Below are 12,530 nucleotides of genomic sequence, written 5' to 3'. Positions count from 1 at the left end.
AATCACTGTTTTCCAAAGCCCAAGGTGGCATCCTCAAATGTCTTGTTATGTCAAAAACACAAACACACTCAGTTTACTGTTATAAGAGGACTAAAGTAACCAGTAAATATTCACATTTGAGAAGCTTAAGTCAGATAATTTTGACATTTTTTATTTTTTAAATAAAAATTAATTAATCAGTTATCAAAATAGTTGGCAATAAATTTAATAATCAGTTAATAATTGATTAATCATTGCAGTTGTAGTATAACAATTAGTTCACATCTTTATTCAAAATTCAAACGTCTGAGTTTTGAGAACATGAAATTTCATAGAAGTAGATCATTTGTGTCACTGTTGTTTCTCAGTAATCATAATGCTGCTTCTTCTTATTTACATTCCCTCTCTAACTGATTGGCTGCCATCCAAACACTATTACAGCCCGTCTTCTCGTTTGGCTCAACTGAAATACTCTCCACAGGTGGCTGCTGCAGGACAAGTAAACTGTTGTCTGGCACGCCTCTCTCTGTTGCTGGCTGCCTCTGGATGGTTACATGGGAGCACTTGCAAATTTCACAGGAAGTACAGTAATAAAGCAAAACAGGATGTTGGTGTGAGATAAAGTCCATTCTGGCATTTTTCCTTCAAACTAAGAGCATGTTATAAACCAGTGATCAAAATAAAAATAATAAGGTAAATAACAAAATAAATAAATACATATACAACCCCACAACTAAGAAGTATATTCATTCACTGGTGTTGCCAACATCTATAGTCAAGTTAGTGTCCATAATGTCTCATAAGAAAAAGGTGAAAAGGCAAAAATCAAAGGCAGCCTATGTATAAATTTACTATAGATGTGATGTTATTCTCTAATATGTTGCAGCTTCAAGGAAAGTGAATTTTACTCCAAGTAACTTTAACTGAAATGTATAATATTAATGAAAAAATCATTCAACACTGGGTGTAGCACATCATAAAAGTATTGGCTTTCTCAGCAATAAGGTATATAAACTATTTTTAAAGTTTGATAATGATGTCACAGTCTTTCAAAGAAGTATTTCTCTCATTTTCCTGTAAATCTAATTTTCTAAATTTCTTTAGACAATGATTAGACTAGTTATTTCCCTAGAATTTCAGCGAACTCCAGTATTGACAAACCGTGAGACAGAAATATATATATATAAAAAATAAAACCGATGAATAAGTAACTGTGATAAAAAAATAGTAAAATGTACAAAACTAATAAAGACACCATCCCCTTTGAAGACTTATTCAAAATAATGCAATGGATCAAAAGAAAGAAAGAAAAGAAAGTGGAAAAAAGAATTGCTAGGTTTTACTTTGAAATAAAGAACCGGAAGTGCCCACTCTTTCATGCAAAGCTAGCTGCCTGTGATTAGCCACGTCATGTAAACTTAGCACAGGAGCAGTTCTCACATAAAGGCAGCGAGGGGGTCACAGTTTTGGGGGTAAAGTAGTTTATTTTTTAAAGAGAAGCTCTTGTTTCATGGTCATAATTGGGCAGTAACTGCATGGAAAGATGTCAGACATCGGGGACTGGTTCAGAAGCATCCCTTTCATCACCCGGACCTGGTTTGCTGCCTCGGTTGCAGTACCCTTAAGTGCCAGACTGGGACTGGTTGATTTCAGGAACCTCATGCTGTTTCCCGAACTGGTCATTCACAGATTTCATGTAAGTTTTTGTTGTCTGTGTTCATCTGTGTGTGTTGGGGCAGCAGGTAAACGCCGTGGTTGTTGTGTTTACAGCGTGGTCGGTTAGTTAGCAGGTAGCAAACGAGGCTCAGTCAGCAGGCCTGAGCTGCGAGACGCAGGACGTTACGACTTCCGGATGCTGTCAAAATCCTGCTCAATATAGCGATACTAAAATAAGATATAACGCTGCGTTGGAGACAGACTCGGAGGTCAGAATTTACCAGTTTCAATTTCAAAATCCGGGTGCATGATGTCAAAACTAAATAAAAAACATGGCTGCCTGTAAAAATTGATGAGGTTTTGGGGGCAGCGTTGGGGGGCAAGAGTACACTTAATTGAACCCTCAGCAGTGAAGCCTCCTTACATAAACTACACAGTGGAGGGAAAACGACATATCAGGTAACAGAGGCCGATATACATTTTAATTTACGGTACTTAATATTAAGATATATATTGGTGACATTTTTTTTTTACATCAGTTTACACACAGACCAAGTTTACTATATGATAGTCTATCAATTTAGGCTTCCGTTTGGATGCTGCCATTGTTGTGTGTCTTGTTCATGAAGTCGAGGTAGATTGATTTGCCCCGAGTTCACAAGTAGACACACTTTGGGTGGCGTTTCATTGTACTTTTTCTAGTAGGAAGTGGGAAAAATCCGACCTCTGACGTTGTGTGACAGCATGACATCAGTGCTAAAACTGTATTTTAATTACTGGAGATGGTAACATTGTTGCAACAATTAGTTTTCAGGTGTCCTTGCTGTATTTTGGACTCATTTTAATAGTAAATTAAATGTTTGAGGTACATGAGCCGTGCCAATCTGTCATTATTATGCTAATATTGTGATATGCGACAACATGTTTTAGATTTTGGATATTGTCGCATTGTGATATGATATAAATGTTTTCTTTTTCTAGTTTTAAATACTTCACTGCAGTAAAGTGATGATACCCATGTAGATAGTTTAGGTGTGAGTTGCTGAGATTTGGAGATATCTGTTGCAGAGATGTCTGTCTTCTCTATAATATAATGGAACTAGATGGCACTGGGCTTGTGTTGTTTAAAGCACCAAAAAAATACATTTGAAGAACTCACCAACAATGTGAGCTGTTTCTCATAAGAACTGTTGTCTGACTACTGTTGAACTACGCCTGCCAGTTGTATCACAGCACAGAAGGAAGCATGCATCTACTCTAGAGCTGCACAATTAATACAGATATTATCGAAATTTCAGTATGGCCTAGTGTAATATCCAAATCGCAGAAGCTGCCAATTTTTGATAAAGGAAAAATGTGTGACACAGCAGGAGTATAATGAAGTCCTGTAGTGCTGCAGAGATTCAGTTGCCTGCAAATCAGTTCTCCAGATTAAAGAAAACATAGTTGTTTGGTACAGGCCCTAACAAATGTCACATCTTTGTGTGTTTTTTTTTTTTTTTTTTTTAATTGTGATCCATAAAAGATCCTTTCCAATAACCATGAATCATATGGCAATAACAGTATCTGTCAAAATAATATGATTTTTTTTAAACCATATCGTGCAGTTCCTGTGTACCCATGTGCGAAAGGCTCATGCTCATGACAGCGCAGGATGCAAATATTAATGGCCTCTTCTTCAGCTGATCTGTAACCTCTCATCCATAACTAAATGCATGATTCCTTCTGCGTGGTGATTTGTGTGGCAGGTGTAGTTTGGTAGACAGCGTCCCTGCTCACGACAATTTCTGTGATTTTATATTGAGTAACTGGGTCATTAATTCAGGAAAGAGATATTGCTGTTGAGTTTTTCATTTTTTTAATTTATTTATTATTTATTTATTCATTTTGGTCACTTTGAGCCCTACAAGCCAAATAAAGTATTATTATTGCTATAAATTAAACTCAGTACATGAAGCAGATAAAGCAGAGCTTCACCTTCACCAGCAACAAGTCACACACACCGCTTGTGAGCATAATAGGAGAATACCCGTTTTTACTTTCGTTACCTCCAATTACCTTTGTCTCTTAATACCTATGTATTTTCATTAGGGTAAGATTTTAAAGGCACTGTTTTTATGCAGTGGCACTGCTACTTTTAGTTAAGTAAAGGGTTTGAATTCTTCTTCCAGAACTGGTTATGATTGAGCAAACATTACACTTTCTGTAGTGATATATATGTAAACAGTTTGACCTGCCAGACAGCAAGCTGGTGTGACAATAACAGCAGGCTCCTGATATCTCAGAGAAACCGGCAGTCCTGCAGGTGAATATGTTATTGTTGTATCTATCACTGTTTACTTGGAGTTGTTTTGTTCCTCGGCAACTGAATAGGAAATTGAATCTTAACCTTGTGACATGCTGTCAGATGTGGATGAAAACCATGATTAATTCCATTATCAAAACACCAATACAGTCAGTACATTATAGGCTCCTGAATATCCTTTTTAGACCCTTGAATTTTCCTCCACCTTAAATTGATTTTCATCTGGCAAGTCCTGCGACCTCTCTGATGGTAAATAATAATATAAATAATAATAATATGCTGTCTTGTATGGCTTCACAGGGGAGCTGGTGGATACAGAATAATGCTAAAAAATATCTAGATATTTTAGCCAATGCTCAATAGACATTTTCTCATCCTCATTTTTCTCTAAAATAAGATTGTGTAAATTCTCAAATAGTGTAACTGAGGGCTTGACAATATAGAAAAAAAATCATATCACAGTATGTTTTACCATATACTTCTATCAATATTGCGACAAAATTGTAAGTATAACTGTTGATGTTTACACAAAATATTAACACAACAAGATTTTTAATAAACTATAGGTGATGCAGCATATCTGTATCTAACTTAGGCACAGTTACAATTTTTTCCACTTTAGTATTGTGTTAAATATATTCTGTTATTGTCTGATTAAAATTAAAATGCTCATCACCCCTAAAGTCACCTTTTAAACACTGTATTTATCTGACATCTGTCGCCATCAAACAGAATCTGTGAGTCTAATTGTGAGGGAACAGACTCTGCAGAGGAACACCGGCTGTCTGGTTGCCAGTGTTTCAGTGCTTAGAAGTTACCGTTTACAATTCACACGAGACTTCATGTGTGTTACAAGCACAGCTTTGAAAGTCTGGATCTGTGAACAAACGTCACTATATTCAAGTCTTAACTACATTTTTATCAAACTAATGTCTCTTCTCTTTGTTTCAGCTCTGGAGACCAGTGACGGCCACGTTGTATTTCCCACCTTCGTTTGCCTATCTGATCGAACTCTATTTCCTCTACCACTACTCCTCTCGGCTAGAGACAGGTGAGATTGATGGTTTCAGTGGCTTACACACTGGAGGTGTCACGATTTCGATATTAAATCAAAAATTGATCAGAATGAGCTATTAGCTTCAGTAATCAGTATCTAATGCAGGTATTGCAACTCTTCTTGTATCTTTTTTTCTGTCCACTAGACAGTCGCTAGACAGCTTTCCTAAAAAGAAAAAATTGAATGTGCGAAGTGAAAATGTCAAAAAAAGGTGCCTTTTTTGTATCATTCATTAAAAATCAAAGGCAGCTTGTTCTTTGGAGAATAAAACTGCACTCTGTTCTGAGTGTAACCCAGTAACCCTGAAAGGTTCAGGATTACAAAAATTCTAACAAAATATGCTTTATTTGTGAATGAAAAAGTGCATCTGGGGGGTATTGTACAAAGAAACAACATCTTTTTGGAGCTCAAATTCATCATTGAAATTTATCATTGATAAATGTCAGCAGGAGTGACAAACCTTGTGCTCTTTTCAGTACCTCTCACAAAACTAAAACATTGACATGTGCTTGTATAATAGAGCAGAACTGCTATAATTGGTGGAACTCACTGAGTTATGAGTTACTGGACAAAATTGGAAGGTCGTGCAGAATTCATGGAGATTGGTTGAATTTGCGTGAATTGTTGCAATCAATTTCATATCGCAGTTATAGTGAACAGAATGGTCAGTTATTATTATTATGGCAATATTGTTAAAATGTGCTGAAAATGTTCAAAAAGTGCTGATACACACACTGAAATCATTTGACTAAGTGTTATGTTGGAAAAACTCTCAATGATTTGAAATGACATGTCCTTTGCAACATCAGTGTTTTCATTGACATTAAACAATCTCACGTTGCTGTGCCTGCATCTGGGAGACTGTTGCTAACAGCATTTATGGCGAGTCTTTCAAAGTGCTGAAATCAAACATGGTTACCACAATAATTTGAAATGGTAAAACTAATCAGTCACTTTTACTGCAGCTTATCATGAAACTGATTATTATTTCATTTGCATGTTTGGAGAGAAAAAAAAACCAAAGACAGCACAGCTTGGCTTACCAGCAGTTACTCTTAATCTCATGCAACACTTCAAAGTGCATCTGCATTTTTCTATCTTCTTAAAGAAGAATATAAAGATGTAAATGATAGACTAGCGAGTCTTGTTTTGTGAGGATCAACAGATCATTGGTTTTATGGCCTGACAACTAACAATGGCACACCCCCCCATTACACACACAGATGCAGTGTACAAACACACTGAATGCTCTTTTTGTCAGGCTGATCTTTTTCTTGCTATTGTTTTCCAGGGGTGTTTGATGGCAGACCTGCAGACTATATCTTCATGCTCTTCTTCAACTGGATTTGCATTGTGGTATCCTTTGAATAATATCACAAAAATCTTTTAAAACCTTCTGTTTAATTGATACGTTGCAGTCTACCTACAGATGATCATTCCTTCAACATCTAAGGTTACGGCCCCGATAGCCTGTTGTCCTCACCACCATTGATTCTAGATCCCTGCTGCTTTCTGCATTACTCTTTCATCTGTCTGTTCTGTACTTCTCTCTCTCTCTCTGTCTCTCTCCCTCTCTCTGCAGCACTGTGCCATGTCAGGGTGGCTATGTGCCAGTGGCCCAGTGTCTGTCTACCCCTGCAGAGCAGAGAAACCTAATCTAGGTCACATGCAGCACCAGCAGTACAGCCCGGCCCACATCTCCACACTGTGTCGTTTTGTCAGGAGTTCAGCCCTGATTGTCAGCTTGTCAAACTTTTCACACAAATTTCTTGCTCATGACACAAATCTGGGCGAAATCCTTATTCTTAAACTAAAACCAAGTGTAAAGTTTTTTGTCACCACTGACAAACTGTAGAAATCTGTGGGACAAAAAAATGAGGCGTGGGAGGTTAGGCAAGGTCAGATGCCTTGCTCAAGGGGAAGAGGTAGAAAAGGCTGCTCTAATCTTGACGCTCAAACTGTGATTCTGTTGGACTAAAAAGTTATCCTTGACTCGAGCCGTAGATAACTGGGCTGCTGATGAACATGCAGGTGAGGATTCTGAATTTATGAACAATGTATTCTGTATATGAAGCATATAGCATTTGTTTGCAATCATCACTTAAGATCTTACAGGTGTTTCATAATGAAACATAAAAATCAGACTTGCAGGATTCTCCTTAAAACATTGCATAGACTAATATAAAAATAATCAGAATAATCATCAGTTGTTAACTATTTACTATTTTGATAATCAGTTAATCATTTTGAGTCTGTTTTTTTTAAGAAGAAATGTCAGAATTATCTGATTTAACCCTGTCTAATATGAATATTTTCTGTATTTTTGTTACTCCTCTATGACAGTAGACTGAATATCTTTGGGTTGTGGATAAAGACATTTGAAGACATTACTGAGGGTTTTGGGAAACACTTATCAACAATTTTCACCATTTTCTGACATGTTATGGACCAAATAACTAATCTCTTAATCAATACAATGACTGACAGTTTAACTGATAATGAAAATATTTGTTGTGAAGTCTCTGTCAGTATTATCTTCAAATACTGTTAATTGAAGTGCAGTTTTCATATTTGAAATACATTTATTTACTTATTTGCAGCAACAGTGTTGCTTTTTGACATAATCTAATTTTTATATTCTCCATGATGCTCCATTATAACAACATGTTAATCTTAACTGGAGTGGGCTCCTTGCGATCACTCCACTTTATGTGGAAGAAGAGTTAAATGACACACCAAACACCCCTTTTTATTTGACCGCCCATAGAGCATGAAGAAGATAACCACTGTGGTAATACCTGTTGTCTCTGACTGGGGTTTTAGGTTTTGTTGAGCCAGTTGATGCAAAGAAAGCCTGGCTGTGTTGAGTTTCCTTCGTAGTACAGCCCTCAGATCACATGAGCTCTGAGTTTGTTTTATGAAGCCATTTAATCCTGATCAAATTTATTCAAGAAAAGCGTCTCACAGTAAGACCTGCTTGTTCAAAGTCACCTTTATGAAACACCTCTCAGATATTAATGTGATATTGCACTTTCAAAAACTGGACTGATTTGATCTGATGTGACCAAAACTTGAATAAAACCCTAGCTTTGAAAAATTCTGGGAACCTTTTTTACACCACTGTGTTGCTGATGCCGTTTGGTTGGACTCAGATATTGTGGTTTATGTTGTTGTTATCAGCTGCTGATGAGCCCACTGATCATGTCAGTGCTCTACGTCTGGGCTCAGTACAACAAAGACATGATGGTGACCTTCTGGTTCGGAACACGATTCAAGGTACTTTCATTACGTTGTACGGTTTTATCTGATTTCACAGTAATCTCAGAACTCATAAAATACCTAATAGATTATGGTTCAGACTAATATAGATATAATTCTAATAGTCATAATAATAATTTTCCTCATATTTTCCTTTGCTGTGTCCTAGGCTTATTATCTACCTTGGGTCATCCTGGTCTTCAACTACGTAATTGGAGGCTCGTAAGTAACTGCGTTTACTTTCCTGAATCAAAGACACTGTTTAATAATTATGCTGAACATGCCTGTAATTTACATGTAAGTAAATGAATTGTATCTGCTAATAGACGATAAACAGTGTTTTAGATTTATAGAGAATGTTTCAGTGTTAAAACTGAATGTGAGCATACAGTACTGTGTGATGTTGTTTCTGTGAGGTTTGATCAATCTTCTTTTCTTTGCTGTCACTGTGCAGGTTAATAGGAGATCTGACAGGAAACCTGGTGGGTCACCTCTACTACTTCCTCACGTTCAAATACCCGGTTGACCTGGGAGGACGCACCTTCCTCACCACACCGGACTTCTTGTAAGTTTTAGCTTGGAGTTTTGGCTTCTACTCCTTTAAGTTTGGACAGTTTGCTCACCAGCTTCATTAATGAGCATGGGCTGCATTTACACCTGGTCTTAAAATGTGTATCTGTATCCAGACTCGTTAGCCGGATAAGGAAACTCGTGTGTTAACACGAAGTGTAAATGTGTTGTGATCAGATCTGCCTGACTACATTAGTAGGTAGTCTGGCTTGCATTGTGTTTGGATCGTAGGTAGGTGTAAACACAATCTGTACAACATGCTGGCATCTGTACATAACACAACATAATATTGATACAGATATCAGCAACATCAAATATGATATTTTTCAAATTTAAAGAGCGAGCAAGAGATAAGGTTGAAACAGACACGACTCTAATTACTGATAATGTATCTATTCTGTGCCATGAAAGTGCCAAAAGAGTTGTTATTAAACAGAACTGCATGAAGAATGAAAGATATATGAGTGGGAAATGAATGATATACACTAAGAAGTGACTGTGTGTGCAGCTGATCTGCTGTTCACAAGCCATATGACTTATCTAGTCACACAGTGCAACACACTGGGACAAACTGACACAGTATTTTATATACAAGGAAAGGAATAATTTAATTATTGGTGGTTATTCATCAAATGAAACACATTTAGAATTTTTGTAGACACAAAGGACAGAGAACCAAAACCATTGAGGATAACAAGAATGCATTGAAAATTAGCGATGGACTGAATAATCAGTTAGATGATTAATCAGGCCGAGTATTTGGCAATTTTAGATAATCAGCATTGTCTGGTGCACACGAGGCTGAGGAAGGAGGTGAAAAAGTTTCGAGCCCTGTACTGCAACTGTCACACACCCTGCTGTACATGTTTGCCTAAATTTCCTCAGCCATTATCATCTTTTCTAGATGTTCACATATTTCTCCCATCCCAGTGGGCAGCAAATCTAATCTAAAACCTTCACTGTCTAGTGTTAAATATATATTATATTCTAATATATAGAAACACAGAGGAAAAGATTGGATTGTTCATTATCTGGATAGCATCTAGATGCAGATCACATTTGAATGCGAGGTGTACATGGGCTGCTTGACTCTAATTGCACAAATTTTTTACCACAATTTCCACTTGTGGCTACTGTGGCTGTTGTTCAGCTAACTTACAATGTACAATAACTCTTCTGGTTGCCCAGTGCACTGCATTTTACACAGGTTTGAGCAACAGTCTTAGCTTTTGTTTCGTTTTGTTTTCTTCCAAACTAGTAGTGCAGATAATATAGACAAGCTCTAAACTCTCTGCTATACATGTTTATTACATCTCACAGAGCTGTAGGTGTATTTACACCTTTACAGAGAAAGGGATGATGAGTTGAATTCACTTTTGCTTTTTGTTTCTAAACAAGTATTTTAAAAACATTTTACCTTAACAGCAGATAACATATAAAAACATCCTGCCCCAACAAACTAACAGATATACCAAGAGGACATTACCTTTATAAATTGGTTATAAATAGGTTATTAATTACATTGTAAACTATAATAAATCATGATTAACCTGTTAAAACATTAGATGTAAAGCATACGGGTGAGATGTTGCTTGCCAAAAAGTGATCCCATGTTTATCTGCTGTGTTCAGCTCCAGATCTTACTGAGCTTACTTTGTCCTCTGCATCAGCAGCATTTATACCTGTCAGCTTCATTACATATCTGCTATAAGTTACTGGCATTTAACCACCATTTGTATTGTAAAACTTTCATTTGGCATCAGGTTAACATCAGACTACCAGAGTCACACACTGAGGCTTTGGAAATAAAGTTGACCTTGATATTTGCAGCAATGCACCATTTTACACTTTACAGTGAGGGTCCTTTTGCCAGTTATAAATGTTGTAACCCATCAGTAAGATTAATGTGTAGTAAGCAGTAACTGGATCTTGCCAAATGGTGAGCCCAAATTGTAATTGTTTATTCATTATTATACAGTGTGTACAACCTAATTAATAACCTAATTATAAAGCATTTATAATTCATTTTTAATGTTAGTCTTATTGTAAAGTGGTAGCCATATTAGTGTTGCTGAAGAGCAAATAAATGTTTGTTTGTGTTACTGCTTGTGTTCAACCAGATCTCAGGATAAAACAACACATTTTTTAAATAATTAAATAAATAAAATTTGATTGATTTGTTGCTTGATCACCTGCTTGCAAAGTGTGTCAAATTTGTTCTCATCATCTGGATCTTATTTTAACACCTCTGCACATCTCTCTTCCTGCGCTCTCCAGGTATCGGCTTTTCCCTAACAGGAGGGGAGGGGTGTCAGGCTTCGGAGTCCCTCCCGCCAGGAGACCAGCTGGCCAGGAGCAGGCAGGAGGAGGAGGTGGAGGAGGAGGACAGCAACGTCATAACTGGGGCCAGGGCTTCCGTCTGGGGGGTGAATGAGCAGAGACATGAGGAGAGAGAATCACACACCCCCCCTCCCACCCCGTCCTTCCTCTGCTCCTTATAACAAACAGCGGTGCAGCTGATGTTTCAGGTTAAAATGTTCGCTTTGTCACATCGTTTCCTGTTTGTGGGAAACCCTTTGTCTTAAAAGTTTATATTCATGTTTAGTTTTAAAGGATACCACAGGAAGAAATTTGAGGAAGCACACATTTTAACCACGACAGCGCTGCACATCAGGACTCTGACTCTGGCTGTAGGCACCAAGTGAAGCCAGCTGTTCTATAACTACTACTGCGGATGTCTCTTATGTGAAGCAAATAGAAGAAAATATAAATAAACTGTTTTTTATGTGATGATTCTTCTCCCTTCCCCTTTTCTTCTTCCTCTCTATCCTCTTCTTTTCACCCCCCCTTGCCCTCCGCCCTCTCTCCACACCCTGCCTTCGGACTGTCAAGACAAGAGATGTTGCAGCTGCACACCAGCAGTGCGCTGTTGATTTTGATTCTCGGGTTCCCGTCCTCTCTCTCTCTCTCTCTGTGATGCCATATCAGATTACATTGTAATTACCAACGCACTGGGAGCGCGTGTGCTCTCAGCCAGCCCTCTGCAGAACATGGGGGAAGCTATTTAGAGAGCGTTGTTTCCAGGTTGGTGCAAAATGTTTTTTAAGCCTCTGTGGCACAGACTTGATCTTCCTCTGTCTTATGATCTGATCTTAACCAAAATGAGGTGAAGATGGATTTTGCTCCTTTTTTTTTTGTAAATATAACAGTTGTTTATGAAAGGATGAGAGAGTCTGAGTGTGTAATTATCGGACTATCCGTGTTTCCTTAATGCAGCACCAAGGCCACGCTTGGATAAAACCCTTTTCTTGTCTGGAGTCAGCAGAGCTCAGCCAATTATGTACCAGACAGTGTGGCTGGTTGAGAATCAGTGTTACTGGATGTACAATACACAGTTAGGGATGACATGATTATTCTCACTACCAATTATTTTTGTGATTAATCACTTTCTATAAATATCATAAAATGTTGAAAAATGTTTTGCTTGTTTTGTCCAAAAACAAAAAGACATTAATTTTACTATAACAAGCAACAAGAGAAGCTGCTAGTCTGAAGTCTCAACTAGTGTGTTTTGTGTTTGTTCTTGAAAATGACTTGAAAACAAGTATTTATTATCAAACTACAAGCTGATTATTTTTGTCAAGCGACTAATCAGTTTACCAACTAATGGTTTCAGCCTTGCAATATGCAGTACGTAGCTTTATT

General features: G+C 37.4%; 1 protein-coding gene across 1 annotated transcript; it reads left to right on the top strand.

Annotated features, from left to right (window-relative positions):
• The first annotated feature begins 1,348 nt into the window (after window positions 1-1,348).
• derl1 (derlin 1) lies at window positions 1,349-12,049 on the top strand. The gene is made up of 8 exons (XM_084726178.1): window positions 1,349-1,675; window positions 4,892-4,991; window positions 6,289-6,353; window positions 7,002-7,028; window positions 8,178-8,273; window positions 8,425-8,477; window positions 8,710-8,820; window positions 11,103-12,049. Exons 1-8 carry the CDS (start codon window positions 1,523-1,525, stop codon window positions 11,257-11,259), a joined length of 762 nt encoding a protein of 253 aa, XP_084582304.1. The 5' UTR covers window positions 1,349-1,522; the 3' UTR covers window positions 11,260-12,049.
• The last annotated feature ends 481 nt before the right edge of the window (window positions 12,050-12,530 follow it).

Source organism: Lutjanus erythropterus, chromosome 9 (genome assembly GCF_056507025.1).
Source record: "Lutjanus erythropterus isolate fLutEry1 chromosome 9, fLutEry1.hap2, whole genome shotgun sequence".
NCBI lineage: Eukaryota > Metazoa > Chordata > Actinopteri > Lutjaniformes > Lutjanidae > Lutjanus > Lutjanus erythropterus.
This window is presented reverse-complemented; position numbering and strand designations above follow the sequence as displayed.